General features: G+C 44.3%; 1 protein-coding gene across 3 annotated transcripts in view; it reads left to right on the top strand.

Annotated features, from left to right (window-relative positions):
- The window catches only part of SLC25A13 (solute carrier family 25 member 13), a 226,698-nt gene that overhangs the window by 129,297 nt on the left and 71,666 nt on the right, over positions 1-25,735 (top strand). For 2 of the 3 annotated variants that reach the window (XM_043462657.1, XM_043462659.1), the window contains 6 exons: positions 2,940-3,086; positions 5,449-5,587; positions 6,594-6,687; positions 6,893-6,977; positions 10,338-10,425; positions 10,906-11,064. In XM_043462657.1, the coding sequence (XP_043318592.1) occupies positions 2,940-3,086; positions 5,449-5,587; positions 6,594-6,687; positions 6,893-6,977; positions 10,338-10,425; positions 10,906-11,064 (712 nt within the window). The remainder of the gene's footprint in view (positions 1-2,939; positions 3,087-5,448; positions 5,588-6,593; positions 6,688-6,892; positions 6,978-10,337; positions 10,426-10,905; positions 11,065-25,735) is intronic. The other variant, XM_043462658.1, reaches the window with a different exon arrangement.

The raw sequence follows: 25,735 nt of genomic DNA, 5'->3' as shown, positions 1-25,735 counted from the left end.
CCTTCCTCATGAATTGGAGACACTTGTACAGAGGACCCCTTTTTGTTCAATACATTGTAATTTCTTCACTCAATTGGTTTTATACAATTTCATATTTCTGATGATATGTCTGTGGTTTATTGAGTGCCTACTATATCTAAAGCATTCTGCCCACGCCACAAGGAGGATGAGCAGTACACAGCAAGGTGGGGGAAAGACAGGAATGCAAGCAACTGATTATAATGTAGGATGGAATAAGACAAGTCTTATAATTGAGGGCCACGCGGGAGACCACATGATCATTTCAGTTATTTTCAGTTAGGAGGCCTGGTTATATTTACCTAGGTGGTGGCATTTGAGCTACCAAGTAGGTGGATTTCAGGAGCTAGAGAAGAAGGCTACGGTCCGTGCCAGGTGGGGGAAAGAGTGTGGACAAAGGCCTGGGCATGTGGAAGGTCTGGCTGGGCTGGGCGTGGGTACTGGAGACCAGGCTGAGAGTAACGCCTTGGAGCATCTCAAGAGTCTTGCTTTGGAGACAGATCATTATGATGAAAGGTTTCGGGCAAGGGTGGTGGGAGTCAGGTTTGAGATGCTTGAAGACAGCTGTTGATGTGTGCAAGGGGCATGCAGAAATGAGAGAGAGTGCCCGGCTGAAAAGCTGGGCTCACAGTGGCCATTCAGCCATGTTCTGAGGAGGACTTGAACGCGTGGTGTCAGGAGTGAAAAGGTAAAGATGCATTTGAGTGACCTTTCAAAGGTCTAAGTGACTTAATTTAGTAACTGGTTTACTCTGAGGGAAAGAAGCTTGAAGAATTGAAAATGACAGGTTTCCAGGGTAGATGACCAGGAAAACAAGATGCTAGTAATGAAGTTTGGAATACAGGCGAGAGACCAGACTTGAGGGTTGGGTGGGAGACAACCCAACAGCGTGTTGAGTGACATGGAATTTTATGGCCTTTACAAGATACCCCATGGGTAGATTTTCTAAGCTATCAGGAATTCTGGTGCAGAAGATAGGAGTGAGAGACCTGGATCTGGGAATCAAGACCCATGAGAGTTCTTTTAAGAAGACCTAGGGAGTGGAGTTCTTTGCAGAGCAGAGTTGATTCAGGACCCGAGGACAGAGGGCTGATTGGTGCCTCCCATTTAAGGAGTGAGTGGAAGAGGCACTAGAAAGGTTAGGTCCCAGGCGAGAGCTCCCGCAGGGTCGGGCCAGGCCAACACTGGCAGATGGTATAACTGAAAAGAGGCTTTTCAATAGAATTAGAACTCTGATTCTTATTATTGTTTTGTCTTTAAGAAGGTTTTATTGTAGTCACTTTCAAACTGCACAAAAGTAAAGGTGAGGGTATAATGACCTACCATGTTCACACTCCAGCTTCTATCATTTTCAATACTTAATTCCTCAGTATCATCTAATAAAGCTTATTAAACTTCAAGCAATTTAAGGTCCTCAAAACCCTCATCCATGATGCCTTTTCATTTCGTCGAGATGAGATCTCACTCCAAGGGCCCATTTGGGAAATGGGCAGAGTGTTGTGAGGAAGAGTCTCTGCAGAAGGAATGCGCCTCCTACATGGCACATGCTGGGTTCTGATGGGAGGCTGTGTTTTATTGTGTGTATACACTTACCTCCAGGAATATCAAAAGAAATCTTAAGATCGGGCTCTCTATCCATAGATCATACGAATTAAAGCATACATCCAGCAGCACTGACACAGTTTAGCCATCTCTGACCCACGTACCATCCAATTCCCAATTTTAGAGCATTGGTCCTCAACTGGGACATAAGGCCCTCTCTGAAGACACTCTTCATTGCCATGGCCTTGGAAAGGGGCTGCAGTATCTGGTGGAAAGAGGGTAGGAATGCACAGAAGAGCCCACGTAACAAAGGCTTCACCCACCCCCAGATGCCAAGAATGTAGAGGAGTAGCGTCTTCCGGAGCAGAACCACCCTTTTCAATCTGTTGTTACATCACGTGTTTGTGAACCAAGTTACCATTAAGAATTTTTCTCTCTTCTTTGGGGAGAGGTTAATGGCCTTTTAACTGGCTTTCCTTTGATTATTTACATCACCTAAGCAGGGTTTGGCCAGATCATTGAGCGTGTGCTGTTCTGAGCTTAGTTGCTCAGCTGTGTTGGACTGTTTGCAACCCCATGGACTGTAGCTCTCCAGGCTCCTCTGTCCATGGGGATTCTCCAGGCAAGTATACTACAGTGGGTTGGCCATGGCCTCCTCCAAGGGATCTTTCCAACCCAGGAATCGAACCCAGGTCTCACACATTGCAGGCAGATTCTTTACCATCTGAGCCACCAGGGAAGCCCTCTTTGAGCCTACCAAGCCTCATTCTAGTTTTTATTTTTCTCGTGTCTTTGGACTTGAACAGAAGTGATTTGGTTTCTTTGGGTAAGAGATTTAAAGGGGGGGGGATGTACTTTCTCAAGACATATTCACCAGTCTAAGCAAAGTTTCCTCTTTAGAAGGAGATAATAACTTGGGGATGCTACTGAACAAGTGTAGGGCTCAGTAATTCAAGATAAAATGTCTGTTTCTTCACCCTGACTTGAAATTGAACAGTCATTTATAGTAACTGAGAAATACAACTAATTCACCTTTTTTTCCCCGCCCCCCCCAAATTTAAGCTTTTTATTTTGTATTGGGTTATAGCTAATCAATAATGTTGTGGTGTGTGCGTTAGTTGCTCTGTTGCGTCCGACTCTTTGCAACCTCATGGACTGTGTGTAGCCCATCCATAGAATTCCCCAGGCAAGAATACTGGAGTGGGTTGCCATTTCCTCCTCCAGGGGATCTTCCCGACCCAGGGATCGAGCCCTGGTCTTCTGCATTGCAGGCAGATCCTTTACTGTCTGAGCCACCAGGAAAGCCAATGTTGTGATAGTTTCAGATGAACAGCAAAGGGATTCGGCCATACATATGCACTTACCTTCTTTATTTGTAGGAAATACAGCTGGAACATGCAAAGCAAGCCTTTGTTCAGAGGGACAATGCCAGGACTGGAAAAGTCACAGCCATTGACTTCCGCGATATCATGGTCACCATTCGCCCTCACGTCTTGACGCCTTTTGTAGAAGAATGTCTAGTAGCAGTAAGTAGGGGGTGTTGTTTTTGTTTGTTTGTTTTTTTAGTTTTTAATGGAGTAAACTTTAATTTACAGTGTTGTCCTCATTTCAGGTATACAGCCGAGGTAATCAGCTATACATATTTGTGTATCAGCTCTTTTTAAGAGTCTGTTCCCATAGAGGTCATTATAGAATATTGAGTAGCATTCCCTATGCTGTGCAGTAGGTCTTTATTATCTATTTTATGTATAGTAGTGTGTCTATATCAATTCCAGTCTCCCAATTTGTGTCTCCCCCTAAGTTGTTACTTGCCCTAATGAAATAATTTATTCTATCTGGCTTAAGCTCAGTGGATAAGGAATTGTAAGAAGTTTTTTTTTCTGTTTAAGAACTGACATTTTCTTCTTTGCTCAGTGGTATTGCGTCCATTACCAAAGTTACAGGAAGTGCTTTGTCAGTGTTAATGGGTATCTTAATTTGTTACCTGGATAGTATGGAATATCTTAAAGAAATGTATTAACTAGGCTTTTTTTTAAAAAAAGGAAAAACAGCTATACAATTGCATTTTAGTTTGCTTTATATTTTGAGATATGTCAAATGCTTGTCTTCACTTTTACAAGTTCTCCAAGGAAAAGTATTTAAAAACAAAAAGGTGCACACATATATTTGAGGAGTCGGCAGAATAGCACCTCTAACCTTGGATTCAGTCACTCATGCAACCTGTGTGTTGAGGCAACAGTGGCCCGTGTGGTGGGCAGGTCTCTGCTGTGTCCAGCCCCTCTTCTCCCTCACGGGCCCTGAGGGTACCCTGGAGCATTCCATGGTGGTGGTTCCCAAGCCTTGGTCACGGAGCTTAAGACTCATCAGGGATTGTTATTAAAAATGCATATTCTGAGGTCTTTTCTAGGCCTGCTGATCCACCATCCACAGTGGTGATCTAATTTATTTTACATTTTTAAACTTCATTTATTTGCTCATTGTTGACTGCGCTGGGTCTTCGTTGCCATGCCTGAGTTCTCTCTAGTTGCTGCAAGCGGGGCTCCTCCCTGGTTGCGGCGCAGACTGCTCGTTGTGGTGGCTTCTCGTGTGGAGCACAGGCTGTGGGCACTTGAGCTCAGTAGTTGGGGCACATGGGCTTAGCTGCCCCATGGCACGTGGGATCATCTTCCTGGACCAGAGACTGAACCTGTGGCGCCTGCATTGGCAGGCAGATTCTTAACCACCGGACCACGAGGGAAGTCCTAGTATCTAATTTCCAAAGCTTCTTGGATAATTGTGATGATCCCCTAGATTTGGGACCTGTATGCAGTGGTAACTCTTGTTGTGTTAATCCCAGGGAGAGGACTTTTTGAGTGTTTCACCGTCATCTGAGTTTCCCGTAATGCTTACCTTAAGTGAGAACTCAGAGTAGTTCCTCATTTTTCCTCTTTATTTTCACTGGTCCCTCTTTTTGAAGATAATGGTGTTCTAAGAAGGCTCTCCCACTCTGGCACTGCAGCAGCTCCTTTTCTTGGTCCTTCCCTTCCCTAGCCCAGTCTAAACTCTCATGTCAGCTATTTCGAACATTTATGAAGTGAAGATTTATGTGGTTGTTACCTTATAAAGAAGTGCTTTCCTAATAAAAATATTTTGCCTTGTTAGGGAAGGATAGAATTTGAAACCCCAAACTGAAGTTCCATTTATAATGGACATGCTGTCTGTTTCCCTTATCCCTGTGAAGAAATACGGTTTCTTACAAATGCTGATTATCAAGAGTTCTGGCCAGTCTTAACCCCCATCAAAGCATATGACATCTCATAATTTTATCATAATGTACTTGTTTACTGGAAATCCTACCAATACAAAGTATGTACTTAAATGATTATTTATTACTACTTACAAGTAACATGACAAATCATGATATTAATGTTAGATTAACCACTTCTCATAGCATGTTGTGTTGGTATAATAGTTTTGCATGTATAAGTATACACATGTGGGCATGTGTATAATACAGTTTTGCATGTCTAAGCTGTTAAGAATTGCTCATTAGATGAAATAAACAAACTTATAAAACATTTCCAATGGAAATTTGAACTCTGTAAATTACTACTGGTCCTGTTGTTATAATCCTACATGTGTATTTATTTAGTTTCTAGGACCTGTGTGTGGAGAGTACAAGTTCTGGTCATGATTAGTTGCAGTTACTTCTAAAAATCATTTATAGCTGTTTTTTTTTTTTTTTCTTTTAATGTGAAAGAAAAATACTTCTGGCCACTTTTTGCTATACATGCTTTTTTGATTACTTCCAAAACTAGCATTTGATATACGTACTTCTGAATCTTCTTCATTCTATAAATCCTTTGTTTATTTTTCTTCTCCCCCCCTCTTATTTTCAACTTATTTGAGGCTGCTGGAGGTACCACGTCCCATCAAGTTAGTTTCTCCTATTTTAATGGATTTAATTCGCTCCTGAACAACATGGAACTCATTAGAAAGATCTACAGCACTCTGGCTGGCAACAGGAAAGATGTAGAGGTGACTAAGGGTGAGTGCGACTAAATCTGAATTCTTGCCTGCAAGTATCTGGGTGAAGTATTATCAGAGGGAAGAAGACAACCAAAAGTTTATGTTACAGAGTTTTCTATCCGTAGTTTTCTATCTCATTGACACATATTAACCATTTGGTACTTGTGTGTTCTCCACCCTCTGAAACAAAGGAAACAATCTTCAACACATTTTAAATAAACCCAAGGCCTTCTTTGAATGAGGGACCCATGTGAAGTTCCTTGCATGTGTGCTGAGCCTCTCCAGTCCTGTCCCACTCTGTAATGCTATGGGCCGTAGCCCACCAGGCTCCTCTGTCCATGGGATTCTCCAGGCAGGAGTACTGGAGTGGGTTGCCATTTCCTCCTCCAGGGGATCCTTCCTACCCAGGGGTCGAACCCATGTCTCTTAACATCTGCCTGCATTGGTAAGCGGGTTCTTTATCACTAGTGCCATCTGGGAAGCCCCCAGAGTTCCTTAAATATTTTCAAATCTTACTAAAACCTAAACTAAACTGACATCCTCTAAAATGACCTTCGAAAGTACACAAGGAATTCTTAAACTATACTGCTGACAGTGTGTGTTGATCGATAATCTTTGATCAAGATATCAGCATTTTAATGGAATTTTTTTTTTTTAAACAAGAATTCCCTTTGGAATTCCACAGCTTCATTAATATTATCTCCTGGGACCTCTGTGTATGGAGTTTCATATCTCCTTCCTGGTTTTCCCTGACTTACAATTTGAATGGCTTCCTATGTCATTTATTCAAAGCCTTCAGGTGACACCAACCTTTTAAAGTCACTATTAGAGCAAGCATTCTGCACACTCTTTCCAGATGAATGAAAGAACTGCAAAAATTCTTACCCTATTTGGATTGACTTGAATTCTGTGACTGTTAATAATAAAGTTTGGTGATGTTCGCTCATTCCAGTGCCTTGAGTTAATGCTGCATTTAGTGGCTATTCCTTCTTGAATCTTTCCCTTTTAACTCTTTTTCCATACAGAGGAGTTTGTTCTGGCAGCTCAGAAATTTGGTCAGGTTACACCCATGGAAGTTGACATCTTGTTTCAGTTAGCAGATTTATATGAGCCACGGGGGTAAGTTGGCCTTTTTTTCTTTTAATTAGCTTAATAAAGGGAGGTTAGGAGGTGGGAGTAGGGGGAGAGCAGCAAACTTGGAGAAAAAGAAACCAAGTTAAAGATGACTCTGAAATGTGGGAAAGGAGAAAAGGAACATTTCTAAATTCCATACCTTAAATTTTAATTTGTATTTTGTTGTTTGTACGTTTGCCTTTCTTTCTAGACGCATGACCTTGGCCGACATTGAACGGATTGCTCCTCTGGAGGAGGGGACTCTGCCCTTCAACTTGGCTGAAGCCCAGAGGCAGGTGGGCAGAAGGATCACACATGCTTCCTGGCGTTTCCTTGATAAGGTCCCACAACCCCTTTTTACTTGCAGTTGCCATTTTTGGCACTGGTTCCTGACCTAGTGTTTCTCTGTTTTGCACCAAAAAAAAAAAAAAAAAAAAAAAAAACCAGACCATTTCAAAAGGCTGTAAAGAGTACTTACTTTGAAATGTCCTGGGTAACAGATAACTGGCATTTGCTCTCTTCTGCGGAAGATGGGCTGATTTCTTAGCTGCATGGGAAGCCTCACCCTCCCCAAAGAGGAGGAAGAGAAGTTCCCTCGGCCTCAGGCTGGCAGAGCCGGGGCCGCAGCCCCCTCTGGGTGTCACGGCCCAGCATCCTGTCGAGAGGTGAGGACCGGCTCTGCCTCGCAGAGAGGCGCTCCGTCAGGGAGGACTGACTGCCATGCCTGCCGTTTTTCTGAATATCAAAACGAGATAATTTTGTTTAGTCTGGAGTCATAGTTTGAAGGCTTTTAGACCTATTTTCTTGGTGAAAGGATTCATAAGTTATGTGGAAACAATTTGAGGAATGCTAAATTTTATTTTATGGTTAACAGAAACCAATCTCTTGAAGTTGTGGGAGTCAGAAACCTAAGACAGGGGACCTCCTCGCACTTAACTCTTGCTCGCCTTTCTATAGATCGGGATTAGAGAATAAAAGCCTTCAGAGTGTCTGTTGTGCTTCCGCGATGTTTGTAAAATAAATCCCCTCACAGACGCGCGTCGTCGTTTCAGAAAAATACCTCCTTTAAGGCAAAGCCATCTCCGAATCCTGAGAGACTTAACAGTTTTTGGCTGGGAGCTCCGGGTCTGTACAGAGACGCCAGTGTGACCACAATGGGTTGATGCGGGCTGCATTTTCAGGACGGGCAGGCCCGGAGCCAGGACGCCCTCCTTTCAGCTCTTTCCCACCCGAGGGCAGCGCCGGGTTGTGTGTGCAGCGTGGTGGGCGTGCGCGCAGCAAAGCCTCGCTCGGCACCCCTGGAAAACCAGCTGGCCGCTCTTAAAAGAGGAAGCCGATTTCCCCGCGTGCAAGAGAGAGGAGTGTGGAGTCACACGGAGAGGGGGACACAGCCCCGCTCTCCCCTCCCTTTGATTTTTAAACACCACTTACCCGATGATTATCTCTTTGCCCCTGTGCTGCTAGCTCCTGTAGAAATTGGGGGATTAAGAAAAAGCAGAGAATTTAAAAAAAAGATTCCTCCTGTTCTCCTGTGACAGTGATATCCCACAATTTCTCCTCTATGCCCTCTGCAGCTTCAGCAAGTTTCTGATGGTGGGTGCTTATTGATCCTGTCCCTGAAAGGGTTGGATGGGATTGATGAGGTTTACAGCAGGAAATGATTGGCTGCTGCTTGGAGGTTCAGAGCAATTCACTGGGGCCTTGCCTGGAATATTCTTTACTTATGTGAACCCTGGTGGGCCTGACAACGTTGGCAGACTCAAGCAACACAGGTCACCCGCCTGCCAGGCTAGGGGGCTCACTCTTCTCAAGAGAGAAGAGTGTGGGAAGAGGAATCTTTCTAGTATTCGTTTTGTGAGGATGCCACGTTTCTAGCTTCAGAGAAGTTATCTGAAAGTCTGGGATTTTGTCTTTAGATGAATTAGTGATAGTGGTAGGTACCTCCCCATCAACCCATTATTTTCAAGGTATTTTCACTCATTGTTTTGATGCCAGAAACTTTTTTCGTATTGCCAGTTTATATATGTGTACATAAAACAGTGCCTTTCTTACGGATGCATCTGTCAAAATGAAGTTGCTATGCATAATAGATATAGATGGAACCCCCCCCCCATCTATATGGGGATACCCTTGGAAGCACCCCATGGAATTTGCAGAAGAAATGTTTTGCTTTCTTAAAAATGCATATTTCTGCATAAAGCTATTTTCAGTTCACTTTGAAGGAGATTCCAAATTATCTCATTGTATTAGAGTTATGCTACACTGACAGCAACTAAAATTCAGTGGGTTGATAGTTGGGGTGGGTAATTATTTTCATTGTTCACCAATCTTAATTATCATGGCTTATGAAAAAACAAATTTTATTGAATGTATTTATTCACTCAACAGGTATTTATTAAGCACTAACTATATGCCACCCTCATGTGACAGCTCTGTGTGACATAAAATTACTGTTTTATTTATGTAGACAGAGGAGTGAAAGACTCTGAAATGTTCTGGCATCAAAAACACCATAGTAGGTCAAAAGAACAACAATGGTAATAATAGAATGAGTAGCCTGAAGTATAAATTTAGAAAAGATGGACAAAAACGAGAAAATATCAAATCACCTGTAGTATAACCACTTAGTTGTAGCTGCTATAAACAGTTGAGTATCTCTGGGTGATGTGATAGCCAAAACACTAGTGTTATTTTTATATGCGTATACATACCAAAATAATTTTAGTAAGAAACACAGCATATTCACACACTGTCTTTAACACTGGTTTTAAAACATAATCATGAAACATTTCAAACAGTTTAAAAGGTAAAGAGAAACATATAATAAATACCTGTCTACACACCATATTGTTTTTAGCCTATTTTTTTCTTTATAATACTGTATGCACACTTTTTCTGAACATCAAATATTTTTCACAATATTGTTTTTTAATGGCATGCAATTTTGTTTTAGAGCTATAGCATTATTTTTAACCAGTCCTCCGTTATTGGACCTTTGGGTATTCTTGGAGGTTTTGCTCTTAAAATGGTACTACTTTTTTTTTTCTAACAGTACTGCTTTTTATTATTATTGTAGCTTGATCCTTGTTTATATAGATGATTATTTTCTAGCCTAACTTTTTAGAAGTAGAACTGCAGGGTCATTTTAAGCATTTGTACATTTTAAGCATTGAGTGTGTGTTGCCAAATTTCCCTGCAGTTTATACTTGATTCAATGGCAGATTTGAGAAGCCCTGTTTTTTGTCATCTTCTGCCAGATAGGGCATGGCCGTTAAAAACAGACAAAACTTCCCAAACCTACCAGTTTGACAATTTGTTGAAGAATGATGTTTCATTAATGTTTTTAAATTATATCTCTCTGCTCACTAATGAGAATTGAACATTTGAAGATGAGTTCATATTCATAACATTTGGGGGGACACAGTAATGTCTTTCATTATATTTAAACTTGACTTTAAAAACTGACGGCAATAATTACTTTTTATTAATAAGAATTTACAAAAATCTAACCATACCTTCTTCCTCTTTGACATTTTAGCTGTATCATGAGTTTAAGAATGCAGTTGTAATTTAAAAATAAAATAACGTGCTCATTTTTGTTTTGATTTCCTTTCCGTCTCCTGTCTTCCCACTCTGCAACTCCTGTGTACGCAAAGAAGAAGGCATCAGTAGATTCATCTCGACCAGTTCTCCTGCAAATTGCAGAGTCAGCCTACAGGTTTGGTCTCGGTTCTATTGCTGGAGGTGAGTCATGGATGAGTGCAAATTGTTCATTGTTATTATTCCTCTTTTTCCTCTGATTTTTTCCACTTTGAAATATCGAAGGACAAAACCTTCTCTAGTCTTTTCCCAAGCTAGTTACCAGATCTCTGTCTGTGTGATGGGATAACAGCAAAGGGAAACTTTTCTTCGTACCTGCATTTGATCAGGAGCTTAGAAGTAACTTTTTTCTCACATCTGTCGGCAGATGGGCTTCTAGATATTGGTTAATAATGAGGCTAGGCTGTGGTGATCTGCTTTTTAAAATTTGAACTCAGTGATATCCTTTTATCAGGAGACCCTTGAGTGAAAGCTACTGTTGTTTATTAAGGGTATGGAAAGTTCATTTTAAAATTTGCATGTGCACAATTTCTTTATTTCATCAATCGTATCTTTGACTTTAACCACCTCCCCCTTTCCTGTGACCTTGATTTCTTCTGAATTATTGGTATTATTTGATTGTAGCCGTCGGAGCCACTGCGGTGTACCCTATCGATCTGGTAAAAACTCGAATGCAGAACCAACGATCGACCGGCTCTTTCGTAGGAGAACTTATGTATAAAAACAGCTTTGATTGTTTCAAGAAAGTACTGCGCTATGAAGGCTTCTTTGGACTGTATAGAGGTCAGTGCCATGTGCTAAATTCATGAAAGGCGAAATAGTAGTCAAAGGTTTGGTTTTTCCATCTGAATGCCTGAAATGTATTAGAGAGACTGTGTTAAAATGGAAATACAGCAGATTCTCAATTATCCATGCTGATGGGTGTAGGCTGGAGGCTCTAGGGCATGGCGAATCAAAACAGCCCATAATCTGAAAACCATTTATATTGCTCTGCAGTATGTTTTGTTTCTTAAAAATAATTATTTTTATAAACATGTCCAGTAAGTTTTTAAAAGACCCGTATTGTTTGTGTTCTTGAAATAACTCTACTCACCAGTTAACAGGGAAAAGCAGCTGGGGGGTAGGGCAGAGCTTACTTGGGATAATGATTCTCCTTGAATATTCCACAAAATCGTCCATCAAGCTTCTAACCAGGGGTTCAGTGCAGCCCTCCTTCCTTCACTGTCTTTTTTTTTTTAAATTTTTGAAATTAAAATTTTTTCATTATAGAGTGTAGGCTCTCTAGTTGTAGCATTCAGGCTTAGTTGCCCTGAAGCATGTGGGATCTTAGTTCCCTGACCAGGGATTGAACCCTCATCCCCTCCATTGGAAGGTGGGTTCTTAACCACTGGCCTTTCAGTGTGTGTGCGCGCTCAATCACTTCGGTCATGTGTCCTACTCTTTTTGACCCCGTGGACTGTAGCCTACCAGGCTCCTGTGTCCATGGGGTTCTCCAAACAAGAATATTGGAATGGGTTGTCATGTCCTTCTCCATGGGAACTTCCCAACTCAGGGATCAAACCTGCATCTTTTTTGTCTCCTGCTTCAGCAGGCAGGTTCTTTACCACTAGCGCCACCGGGGAAGCGCCGCCTCCCCACCTCAAATATTTATTTATTCACTTGGCTGCACCCGGTCTTAATTGTGGCATGTGGGGTCTAGTTCCCTGACCAAGGATCCAACCGGGACCCCCTGCGCTGGGACCCCGGAGTCTTAGCCACTGGACCACCATTCACTGTCTTTTTCTGAGTTAAAATTGCCCCTTTCCCTTCCTCAGACTCTGTACCCAGTGGAGTTGATTCACGTACCACTCTAGCTGGGTACTCCTCCTCTATCCAGCTGTTCCTTTCATCATCTAAGGCTCATTTAAGCAACAAGAAAAGTAACAAGAAGTATGTCATCACAAAGGGTCATCCCAAAGGGTCCCACAGACTCTGACTGCTTGGCCACTGGCCCAAAAGTCATGACTTAACGTCTCAGCCCCTCCCTCTGTGACTGCTTTGCGTAAAGAGAAAAGAAGTAAAGGTATTTGCCTCCGCTAAAATCCTGTATTGTGAGACAGTTCCAGCTGAGCCACGTTGCCGTTTGGCAGAAGCCAGGTGGTGGGAGGGGGTCCCTCCCTTACCCAACCAGTACTTGCTCTTGAAGAAGAAAATGGTATTTAATACTTTTATAGACAGACCCGGAAACTGGCAGATATGGAAGCCTATGCCGCTAGGCCTCTCCTGCCATCTGCTGACTTCAGTCTTCTTCTTAAGCACCCAAGTTAAAAAAAAAAAAAGTCAACAACAAAGACCCCTCTTAAAATCTCTCACCTTAGAAATGAGGGGCTTTCAAACTCCAGAGAAGCTCCGATTTGCAGGTTCTTTGGTGCAGGTAGATAACCTCCATCAAAGGCCTTTTGATCTTTCTCTGCCCTCTTTCCCTCACCCCCTGCCTCTTCTCACAATTGGGAAGGTCTTTGACCCCAGGTGATTGATGATGACCCCTGCAGGGTCACCGCCTTCCATCTGAAATACTTCTCCTTCGTAGTGACAACAAGCCTTGCAAATGAAAAGTCCCCCCAAGTAGTACAAGGTTAATGTCACAGTTCCTGCTTTGCAGTGATTCAAGCAAAGGTGACTACCTTACCTGTTTGTGTGGGTTGTTTTCTGCGGGGACAGTTTTGAACCTCAAGCTGGACAACACTAGTTTGTGGGCTTCCCTTGATATTGGGTTAAATGTCAAGGGTGCCTTAGAATTGTGAGAAAATAATTTCTGTACTGTTATTGCCCTTAATGTGTTGACCTGGTTTGTTTGAATTTTGAGTCCCTTCTCTTTCCTCTTTGACCACACCTGGTAGCCCTTGATTCTTGGTAGCACCTGGAATTCCTTCCTTGACCTGTCCTTTTGACCCCATGGACAAAACATCTTGAAGTGTACCTGAGTTCTGAGCTGCTCTGGGCCATCCCATAAACCTCATGCTGTTTCAGTTATATCAGAGAGACTGGAGGAACTGGTTTTAACTCCTCAGGGAAGGGGGGTGTGTCCGCCTACTAGACAGACATGGAGACTCCCTTTGAACACCAAAGAGGCGACTCCTCATCGTTTTCCCGGTTTAGAAAGAGCCATTTATCTAACCTGTGTGGGGTGCCTGATCCCTAAGGGGTTCTCTTGTCAGAAGTGATGAGTAGAGTGTGAATATAAGATGAGGAGTGCTGGGAGTCACCTAACGTTCATTTCTCCCTGACTTCTTATCTCTTCTGGTTGATAATTTTAGAACAAAAGATGTACTGTAAAACTTTTTTAGTTTCTGTTTTGTAATTTGGATCTTGAGAGCAAAGAGGTGATTGGCAGTGTACCTTTTTGAAAAAGTGTTTATAATCTTCATAAATGAATTATTCCTATTCTTGATTGGCTGGGGACTAATTCCCTTTTGTCCCTTGCACATGATCATTGATTAATAATTATATGTAACTGCATATTTGTAAATGCTTATCATTGGATAAGAGAGGGATCAGATGAAAATGGGAAGCTGTCATTACCAGCAAAAAAATGATAATAGAAACAGAAAAACCCCAACTATTCCTGAGAATCAGTATTCTGACTTTCGTTTACAAAATCAAGCTATAAAACACCCACATGTGATTCCTTGACTATAAATTTCTTATTCAATGTAATTTTATTGTTTAAAATTTTAATATTCCAGGGGAAAACAGTTAAATTTTAATTTTGAGAATTTAGAAATGCTGCTGTGCATACCCTACCTAGCAATATTGGAAAAGATGGCAGAGTACCTCTCTAATTTATAAACATGTTTCAAAATATTGAGCCTATTTTTTCCTATTATGGAATTTTGCTTAACATGTAATTTTTCTGCATCAGGACATATATAATTGCTAATATTTCCTGAGGAGTATAATTTGGGGATATTGCATAAGTAAGTTCTCTCCCCTATTTTAAAATTATCTTTGTGTATATTTGGAGGAAAAGTATATAGCATCTCTTTCTTTTTCCTTCTTACAGTGAGAACACAGGATTCTAAAGGGAGCTGTTTTGTATTTAGAAGTAGTTCTCATGGAACTCCACGAGTGCTTGTTAGTTTTAAAGAACACTTTCAGCACGAGTTGTTTTCCTCTGTCCTTTCTCTGGCAGTTTCCAGCAACGCTCAAGGTCCTGGAAGTTATCCGATCATAATCAGGGAGGCTACTGATAACACAGCTCTGGGGACTGTCCGTGTTGTCTTCCTTTGATGCTGAGTCCAAGGGCTTCTAGTGCTGTGAGTTGGTGAGGTCCTCTCCCCATATTTCTGTGCAGCTCCCGGCTTCTTTGTCCATTAGAGCCTCTTAACTTTGGGGGTAAGTTTGGTGGTTAGAAAAGATTCCCTTAGAAATCCTATGAGACTGACCCTGCAACCATTCTCTGTAATACAGACTTTACTTTTCTTTACAGGAAAATTAATTGATTTTTCTAGGTCTGTATTTTTTGAAATTCAGGTCCCCTAGGCGAAGTTTATCTGTATCACAGGAAATAACACCCAAGATAATCCAAATCTCCCTGAAGTCACTTGTAAAAGCCTTCCTCCATTTCCTCCCCAGTCTCCAGATTGATTTAATGCACCGAGGTGTTTAAAATCCTTAATGAATTACCTGACAGCTCATTTGATTTGAATGAACTGCATGACCAGATGAATCAGTTATTGGCCGGCTGTAGACTTGGCTTATTAAAGAGAAACGATTGATTGGGTAATCATCCGTAGTTAAATGCTCTTAACGTTCCAGGGATAACTAATTTCTGCCTTAAAATTTTCGCTACACTCTCCTCCCTCAGATGCTTCAAGTAATGAGATGAGTACCCTTAGAAATTGAAAAATGTTCTGGGGAGGGAAGACCATGAGGAAAAGGATGGATTCAGGAAAAATACTTCTAAGGTTTTAGTTTTTACTTCTGCTTTTGGGGGGGAAAAGAGGAAAATCTGCCAGAAAAGGAAATTAGATAATTTTATGATTTAAACTTAATTTGAAGTGCTATTTAGTCTTTGAGGCAATTAGCAAGGGGAGGGGGGGAGATGTTTTTTAATCAGTCCATGGACCAGGCTTGCAGAGTTTTAAATGTATCTATTTCAGGTTGTCTGTGTGCTGCAAAAGCAGTCATCTTCCATCCTGGAATGTTCTCAAGGTGACATCTAGAGGATGTTGTGGTGATATCTCAGGAAGTTTTTGATATGTTTGCATTCTAGAAGGAGGTGGTGTTGGACAGCTAGTTTAAGCTAGGTCTCCTGGGTGTGGCTCGTGGTTCTATAGAGGGAGGCTCCAAGTTATGTGGATCCACAATGAGATCCCTTCTATAATCCTTGTGGATAAAAATAAGTCCAAAAATCCTATCACCAAAATAAAGCAATTGGAGGTCCTACAAGAAGGCAGACATTTGGCACAAACCACAGCAAATCTGTGCCCTGCCCTGAGCCATAGTGTCCGTCCGTGTCCACCAACGCTTCTCGTGAGTGCAAAATGGTTTGTTTCGCTCCTCATTTTCTTGGCCAGTTTCAGCACATTTTCGTTTAGGGTGATAAGTTGTGACTAGATCAAAAAGCAGAGATTTGGTTGTAGGAAATCAAACAAAAATGAACAGAAAACTTGGACAGTTCCTGAGCTGGGTAATCAAATCTCCAGAAATCTACTGTGAGCACAGAGCTTTAAAAGGGGAGACGGAGGTGATGGCGACTCGTAACTGGGGTGGATGGGAGTATCGTCAGAGGCTGAAGAGGGCCTGATGGAGAACAGTGAGGAGCTTAGAAAATTGGGAAAGAGGAGACTGGGCAGAGCCTGGAGAAGAGAAGATTAATTAGCAAACAAATCAGTTCCAGGCCTCAAGGATGATCATTTATAACTAGCTACTGCCTTTGCTAGGGCTTCCCTGGTGGCTCAGATGGTGAAGAATCTTCCTGCAATGCAGGAAACCCAGGTTTGATCCTTGGGTTGGACAGATCTCCTGGAGAAGGGAATGGCAACTGACTCCAGTATTCTTGCCTGAAGAATTCCATGGACAGAGGAGCCTGGCAGGCTACAGTCGATGGGGTCGTTAAGAGTCAGACACAACTGAGCGACTTGCACTTTCACTTTTTATTGCCATTGCTGAGGCTGAAACAAGGGCAATAGACAAAATCTCAGCACCCAGGAAGTTTAGGTAGAAGAAAAGTTAACCAGGACCCCGAAAGTTGCCATATACCAGAGTGAAAAACTCAAGGAGGAAAGGTACGGTGGTTCTTCCCAATGATCTTCTAGGAAGTTCCCAAGGAGGACTCACAGGAACCAGGTTAGACCTATCCTTGAACACTCAGTCTCCCGAAGCCATCCTGAGCCATAGCTAAAATAGCAGATGATTCTTGACATTGTGAACAAAAGCACCTAACCAAGCATCTAACCAAGATAAACAAGCATTTAAATCTTAATATCTGCCATGCCCCCTGCTCCACCATACACTTACCTTGGGGTGACACCCTGAGAGCCGGTGGAAAACTGGATTACAAGAAGGGCCATGAAAGGGGATAGTGTAGTTGGTGGGGGTGGGGGGGTGCCTCATGCCTGGGGGCTGTATGAATCAAAAACAGACAGACGCAGGGGAAGGGAGGAGGGAAGAAAGCTTGTACAAGTGAAGAGAGAAGGCCACGGAAATAGGAGCAGGAATAAAAGCCGTGAGGCAGGGTGCACAGGGCGCTGATCGCTCCAGAATAAAGGTTAATCTGATGTTGAAAGCAAGGCAGGCTCTCTGGGAAGATGGGAGCAAGTAGAGGGGCCTCGTGGAGAGGTCAGGAGGCTAAGAATTTAACCTCGGAGGGGTCGCCTCGGGGTTGAAACTAGATAACAGAAGGGCACTGGCTGTGGCTCCGGCCACAGCCATCGGAGTATTTTGTGCATTAGCATCGTCTACCAGCCCTGCAGCCTGTCTCTGCCCTGCCTGCCTTCCTCCCCACCTTACATGCGCTAAGCTACCTCTCTCCAGGTTGGGCCAGTCACTTTGGAACTTGTTTTTTGTCCAAGCTGATACAGAAGTGATGTGATGAGATTTCTCCCTTATCATGGCCCTGCATCATCTCTGCTCCTCCGTGTCTTGTCCACAGTGGTCTGTTGGGATGGTTATAGTGGCTCTTGGACTGCCAGTCCAGCCCCCGACCCACTGCTTTCTCTGAGCCTCGTTCCCCAGCCGGGCCCCGACTCCTGCTTGTTCACCAGCTTGTAACCTGCAGTCCGCCTCTGCCGGCAAGTGCCTTCTCCCGTTTGAGAGGCAGACGTGGGTCCCCCCTCCCTCCCTGATGCACAGCCACCCTTCTTGTGCGGGGGAAAGGGCCCAGCCATGCAGCCTGCCAGCCCAGTGTGAGCTGGCGCTCAGAGAAACGTTGCACAACATTCTGGGCTGGAAGAAATGCCTTTGTAGACCAGAGAAGGAAATTGGAGCAGTATGTCCACTAGGGTGAACAGGGAAACAGCTGAGCATTGGAAGGCAGAGAGCCTTGTTTAGGGAGGCGGAGTGGGGCCACATTCAGCTCAGCCGCTGCACAGGCACCACGTTGTGAGGGACTGGGGAGAAGCTGCACGGCCTTTTAGAGCCAGTTTCCCTGAAGGAGGGGGAGGATGGTGACAATGATGAGCATGAAGAATAACAACAGAAAAACCCCACATCTACAGTGCTTACTATGTGCTTGATACACTTGCGAGGGTTGTGTGTGTGTAGTTTCATCTTCAGGACTGCCCTGTGCGCATGGCACTGTGCTTATGCCCATTCTACAGATGTGGAAACTGAGGTTCAGGGAGGTGGGGGTACCTTAATCACAACTGCGCAGCTCCTTAAGAACAAGAGTCAGAATTCAAACCCAGCGGCCTGGCTCCGGACTCCATGCTATTGATCACCTGGCTCTTCTGCCCCTTGGGAGAAATTACGTGGTAAAGAGTTGCTTATCATTGGAGGCTGAGAGCTGTTTAAGTTCTTAGGTAAGACATTCTGTTTTGGCTAAAATCGTAGCTGAAGATGTGGCGTTCTGTCTGTCCTGCTTCCTCACCTTTGCTTAAAGTAAGTGGGGCTGCTGGACCCTGTCAGTGCTCCTAAGGTTGGGGCATAGCCGTGGGGAAGAGCATTATACTCCTCTCATGCTCCCCTCATTCCCGTGCTCCCATGCTTTCCTCACTCTTGGCTGTGAGCACCATTTGGGATGAATTGCCTCTTAGAAGCCAGAGGAGAATCAAGACTGGGCCATGAACAGATAGGTAGAGAGAAACATGACCTTTTCGGAATACACAGTCTAGGCTGTGAGCAGTGTCTGGGTCTTTATATACAGTCACTCTTGTCATTATCATAGTAAATCAGTGAGCCGTAATTAGCATCCTTGGTTTACTAATGAGGAACTTAAGAGTTCGAAGGATAGCGTCCCCAAGATCACTCAGCATGAAAGCAGGGCAGACCTAGGATTCCTTGGTCCTGGTTGGTCAACCTCCAAGGCCCCAGTGCTCCAAGCCATTGGGAACAAATAGCATTGATCATGCCACTGTTATTAATGAGTCTCTCTCATCATCCCTTCTCACCCTGAGATTCTAGAATTACACATCTCTAAAAAGTTTTTCAGTAAAAGCTACAACTCAGTAGCCCTCTGGTCAGCATACTGTTCTCAGAAACCTCCTTTTGGGGGTTCTGCGTAAAGCCTGCAGTTGAGGTTCGTGGTGCGGGCTTAGCTCCCACATCTTTTGCTCGGTTCCTTCTCATCGAGTTGCATGAAGGACGGGGATCCGAGGGGATAGTGTGATTTATATCTCAACCCCATGAAATCTGAGGACAGAATACTATATTAATATTGTACCCTGTAAATCTTTTCTCGCATTAGCAGCCTTCTGGTGGAGTTTGCCAAGGAAGCATTGCCGCATGTGCTGATGGAGCTGAACTAAAATGAGAAGATTAGAACACTAACCACACTAATAAATTTCATTTGAGGCAGTTGGAAAACAGACTGCTGTTTTGACAAGTCAGAAACAACACACACATGCATTCTCTGTTTCTAATGGTTAAAATGAATTTCCAGAATCCAACAGAAACATCTTGTATTAGAAGCCTAATTTTTCTGCTGAGTTATCCAGATGTCAAACATACATGTGCTTTAAAACTTCAGTGTGGTTGTGTTGAGCTGCCTTCATCAGACTGGCTGTTTTAGGCATTACTGAGGCACATCACCCTTCCTCTTTCTGAGGTCAGGGAATCAGGAAGTTATTGAAATCCCCAGCTCTCTGGCTTCCCTTGTCCTGCAGTCAGGTCCCCTCCCAGGGGGCGTTTGGCCACGACTCATGGTGTCAAGGCCCACATCTCTGCTGGCTCTCAGATTGCTGTCCATAGCCACCCTTGATTCCCAAAGTCACCACCACAAGAATGATACTGATCCAGTGCCTCCCTGAGTGCCAGCATCTGGCCTAGGTCTTAGGAATGGATTTGTGCTTTGGTTTTATTCTTACTGGATTAAGTTACTTGTTTTACACAGTGAAACTCAGGGCCTGATATTAAATTACCTTAACCTCCCAATTATGCTTCCTGCCTTGGGTCTCTGCCTTTACCATCTGTCCTTCACCTGCCTCCAAAACTTTTTTTCTTTTCGAAGTTTCTTCTCTAAAAGCTCCCCAGACTTTCCCCCAAGCCCCTTAGTGTGGCCTGGGGAGAAGCAGCACAGTGTACCTGCTCAGGAGCACCCCCTAGAGCCAGACTGCCTGGGTTGAACCCCACGGCCCCACATACCAGCCGAGTGACCCTGGACCAGCTTCTGAAGTCTGCCTCAGTTTCCTCATCTGCTGATGGGATGAAAATGACATGCGCTGACTTTTGCTACTGACTTGTGGTGTGGGTTTCATATTGGGGCTTTCCTTGTGGCTCAGATGGTAAGGAATCTGCCTGGAGGTAAGGATGGTAAGGAGACCTGGGTTCAGTGCCTGAGTGGGGAAGATCCCCTGGAAAAGGGCCTGCAACCCACTCCAGTATTCCTGCCTGGAGAATCCCATGAACAGAGGAGTCTAGTGGGTTACAGTCCATGGGGTCGCAAAGAGTTGGACACGACTGAGCGACTAACACTTTCCGTGGTGTGGGTTTCATATTGGGGGGCTTTCCTGGTGGTTCAGACAGTAAGGCATCTGCCTGCGATGCAGTAGACCCAAGTTGAATCCCTGGGTCAGAAAGATCCCCTGGAGAAGAGAATGGCAGCCCACTCCAGTATTCCTGCCTGGAGAATTCCATGGACAGAGGAGCCTGGAGGGCTACAGTGCACGGGGTCGCAAAGAGTCGGACATGACTGAGTGACTGACAGTTTCACTTTCTGTGGTGTGGGTTTCACATGTTGATTCCCATAAAGCACATAGAGTAGTGTGTGGCATGTACTAATTGCCCCCGATACCGGCTCTTGTCATCATCTCTGCGGTTGTTGATTCATAGAATTACCTCTCCTACTGTTGAGTGTTTACGAGGTCTGTGGTCTCGCCCCAACCCTGCCTGTGCCATGAACTTGAGATTTGGGTGCCTTTTCACACTGTTCTCTCTGCCTAGGCCACCTTGCTGTCCATCCTACCCATGTCCCTCTCCTCCAGTGAACCTCTGCTTATCCTTAAAGAATCAAGCCCAGTGTCTCCTCCCCTCTGATGCCCTGCTCCGTCCTGCAGGCAGAATAGCTGGTTCTCTCCACTGTGGTCCAGAGCGCATTGGTGCCCCAGGGCTGTGATACCCAACACTCCATTTTTAGGTGCTGTGTCTCCTCCTTTGGCATACACAGACACCTAGGTCTCCCTCTTTTTCTAAACTGACACTGGCTCCAGGGGACGCCACAGATCTTACTATTTCAGCCTAGTTTCTTCCAGTACCAGGCACAGAGAACATTTGGTAAATGTTTGCTGAACAAATAAATATTCGCCGCCCTATATTTAGTCTTAAATGCAGGGTTTTCTCTATTGTTTTGTTTTGGTCTCTGCTGTTCACAGTGCATTACTAAATTTATAGTGAGAAAGACAAATCTCGATCGCTTAAAAGGCTGGCTGAAGTGATTGTATCTAACGCTATAGTCATTTGGCTCTGTGAGCTGTTTTTTATTAGTCATTTAAAAAGACTGTCACTGGGTAGTGATAGAGACAAGAGATCATCATGTAAATCACAGTGCTATCAACCCGTCTATGGTTTTGGTCTGCAATTTAATGATGAGAAAAATACATCCAGCAAGTAAATGTTTAACTAAACATTTCCGTACTTGACCTGAATGTAGAGAGTAGAATGGAAATTGTGAATGTTAAGATGAAGTTTAAATAGCTTATCCCTGAATTTTACTGGTAGAAATGAATGTTGTGTTTTCATAAAGTAATAATAGCACTTTTTTTCCTCATAGATATTATCTCATGGTGTAAGTAGAGGATTAATAAGTGAGTATAGTTCAGGAGGAGGAAATGCTTACTTTGAATAAGAGTGCTTGCTTTGCCCAGATGGTTCCAAATTCACATTTTCTGTGCTGTTTCGGTTCATTTAGGTTAAAAAGAGCATGGCCGTACTCAAGCTAGCAAGAGCGTGGGGGAACTTTCCGTACAAGTTCACAGGAGAGAGAAGGAAAACGAGAGCTCACAGGGATCCCAGTGCAGGAGTTTCACTGGGATCTGGCCCCAGCGGGACCAGAGGCTGGTTAAGGCCGACTCTCCCGTCTGGGCACCTTTCACAGCCTGTGTGTTCTCTCTGGTGTCCTTGTTCTATTTCTGGCACACTTTCTCCTCTCTGCTGGTCCCCTTCCTCTCCTATCATAGTCTCTGCTTCCTTCTGGCCTTCACACACACGTGGCTTCGACTGGCTGCTTTTCCCACGCCACATGGCACCTTCTCAGCTTGTGCCTCTGTGTTAACCGGCTCCTCACCTCTGAGGAACTAAAAAGCCTCTTGATGTGGGTGAAAGAGGAGAGCGAAAAGGCTGACTTAAAACTCAGCATTCAAAAAATTGAGGATCATGGCATCTGGTCCCATCACTTCATGGCAAATAGAAGGGGGAAAGGTGGAAACAGTGACAGATTTTATTTTCTTGGGCTCCAAAACCACTGTGGATGGTGACTGCAGCCATGAAATTAAAGACTCGTGCTCCTTGGAAGAAAAGCTGTGACAAACCTCGACAGAGTATTAAAAAGCAGAGACACCGCTTTGCTGGCAAAGGTCCATATAGTCAGAGCAGTGCTTTCTCCAGTAGTCACGTATGGATGTGAGAGTTGGACCATAAAGAAAGCTGAGCGCTGAAGAATTGATGCTCTTAAATTGTCGTACTGGAGAAGATGCTTTTAAGAGTTCCTTGAACTGCAGGGAGATAAAACCAGTCAATCCTATAGAAAATCAACCCTGAATATTCATTATAAAGGACTGATGCTGAAACTCCAACACTTTAGCCACCTGATAGGAAGAACCAACTCATTGGAAAAGACCCTGATGCTGGGAAAGATTGAGGGCAAGAGGAGAAGGGGGCAACAGAGGATGAGATGGTTGGATGGCATCCTCAACTCAAATGGACATGAGTTTGAGCAAATTCCAGGAAATAGTGAAAGACAGGGAAGACTGGCACATTGCAGTCCATGGGGTCATAGAGTCAGACACAACTTAGCAACTCAGCAACACTGCCACTTCTGATGACTCTGTCATGCTCCTGGGAGAAGGATCCTGCACTCCGTAGCTCCACTTGTGCCAGTCCAGGTTGCTGAACTCATCAGTTATTCGCCTTTAGGTGCCTTGCCCTTGTCCAATCAGCTGTAGCCCTGGAGGCTCAAACATGGCTGCCTAGAGAAGATGTTGCAAACCCAAATAATCATAGGATCCAGGCAGGTTAGTTATGTAAGTGAACAAATGAGGCTGGATGTGGAAGGGCAGATACACGTTTGCATATTAGGCATGCTGCTGCCGCTGCTGCTGCTAGGTCGCTTCAGTCATGTCTGACTCTCTGTGACCCCATAGAAGGCAGCCCATCAGGCTCCGCCATCCCTGGGATTCTCCAGGCAAGAACACTGGAGTGGGTTGCCATTTCCTTCTCCACATATTAGGCATAGGACAGAGTTAGTCAATTCAGTTGCTCAGTCATGGCCGACCCTTTGTGACCCCATGGACTACAGCATAGCAGGCTTCCCTGTCCATCACCATCTCCTGGAGCTTGCTCAGACTCATGTCCATTGAGTCTGTGATGCCATCCAGCAGAGTTGGGTGTTGTCTAAAGGCATAGACTCTTGAGGGAGAGGGCTTAGACTTGAATCCCAATCTCGCTATCTATCATCTGCACAACTTAGAACAAATGACTCAATCTCTATATGCCTCAGTTTCCTCTCTGCAGGGAGTAAGGATTAAATGTGTTAGTAAAGTGCTTAAAATGGCCCCTGACAGTAAGCAGTATGTTAGCTGTATTTTTAGAGAATATTTTGATTGGCATCAGCATCCTTGTCATTTATTTTTACAATGAAATGAACTTTCTTCAGTTTTTCCTAAAACATGAAGCTGTCTTGGTTTCATTAGTTCTTTACTTTCTCCCCTTTTTGCAGAGCCTCAAGCACAGAGAGATGTCTCCTCTAGTGTGAGGATATCAACAGAGCATGAAAAATGATGGGCAGTGCTTGCCCTTATTGCCATGCTGGCATTAGGGCGTGGTAGGGAACTTGCTGAATTGATGCTTGGGTCCTGTCTAAAGGGTGGAGCCTCCCCCAGTGGGAGATAGATTGCAATAATGTCAGAAGGAAGCCCAGAGTTGTCAGGTCATTAATCAGTCAGTCCCTCAGTCCAGTCATCCACCCAGACATCTACCTATTTATCTTTAAAATAAGCTCAAATTAGGTTTCAAACCTGTGCTACTCAGCAAAACACATCTGCAGACTGTATGCACACAGTCCTGGCGCTAGAGACTTTGGCTGTAGACTGTTCCTTTAAGACGATGGTGTGGCCAGAGCTGGTGTCTCCAAAGAGGCTGGAAGCAGAGCTTTTTATATAGCAAATTAGGAAAGTGAACTTACTGGTGAAGGATGACACCATGAAGCCCCTCCCAAGGACAGTAGCATGACCCAGGAACAATATATTCTGACCCTTGGGTTTTCAAGGAAAAGTATCTTGTCTTTGATTTTATTTTCTTAGAACAGATGAAAAGATAATTTTAGCTCAGATATGTAGGTCCGGTTCAGTTCAGTTCAGTCCAGTCGCTCAGTCGTGTCCAACTCTTTGCGACCCCATGAACCACAGCACACCAGGCCTCCCTGTCCATCACCAACTCCCAGAGTTTGTCCAAACTCATGTCCATTGAGTTGGTGATGCCATCCAACCATCTCATCCTCTGTCGTCTCCTTCTCCTCCTGCCCTCAATCTTTCCCAGCATCAGGGTCTTTTCAAGCGAGTCAGCTTTTTGCATCGGGTGGCCAAAATATTGGAGTTTCAGCATCAGTCCTTCCAGTGAACACCCAGGACTGATCTCCTTTAGGATGGACCGGTTGGATCTCCTTGCAGTCCAAGGGACTCTCAAGAGTGTTCTCCAACACCGCAGTTCAAAAGCATCAATTCTTCGGTGCTCAGCTTTCTTCACCATCCAACTCTCATTCACATCCATACATGACCACTGGAAACCATACTGTCATAACTGCCTTTCCTAGAAGTGGCCCTTTCCTGTCAAAGACCACACCTCCTCCTTGTGTGCTGATTCTTATCGTTGCTTAGTCACTCAGTCGTGTCTCTGAGACCCCATGGACTGAAGCACTCCAGTCTCCTCTGTCCATGAGATTTCCCGGGCAGGAGTGCTGGAGCGAGCTGCCAGTCCCTTGTCCAGGGGATGTCCCTGCCCCAGGGGTTGACCCTGCATCTCCTATGTTGGCCGGCAGCTGCTTTACCAGCGAACCACCTGGGAAGCCTTGTGCTCTGATTGATTCCCACTCCCGCTGACGTGTTCAGACCTGAGCTCTTCCCTCTCCACCCCCATCCTGCTACTCTCTATAGCCATCTTCATTTCTATCGGGTAGATTTTTTAGTACTAAAAAAACCAAGCACTAGCCGTCAGACTGTTGTCTCTCACAGTTCTCCTCTCTCCACACGCACACACTCACACCCACACACATCAATGCACATCAATATGCCTTGTTTCCACAGGAGCCAGAGCAGTCATTTGACAGTATGCGTTAGCTCATCACTCTCCTCCAGATGGAAAACCTTCTCTCCTAACTTACAGTTTTTCAGACTCGGGTCCTGGTTTGGGTGCGGCTCTCGCATCTGGCCCCAGCTGTGTCTCCCTGCGCCCGCCTCTTCCAAGGTGGCACTGATGTGCTCCTTCATGTCTGCGCACAACGGACTTGTTCCCACCCTGCTGTCTGTGCCCCGTCTGTTCCCCCCCCTCTCCCGCCCCCGAAATGCCTGCTTCCCTCACCGTCACTTTTGCAGGAAGGCCTCTCCCC

This window comes from Cervus canadensis, chromosome 3 (genome assembly GCF_019320065.1).
Source record: "Cervus canadensis isolate Bull #8, Minnesota chromosome 3, ASM1932006v1, whole genome shotgun sequence".
Lineage (NCBI taxonomy): Eukaryota > Metazoa > Chordata > Mammalia > Artiodactyla > Cervidae > Cervus > Cervus canadensis.
The sequence above is the reverse complement of the archived record's forward strand: the minus strand, read 5'-3'. Positions and strand labels throughout refer to the sequence as shown.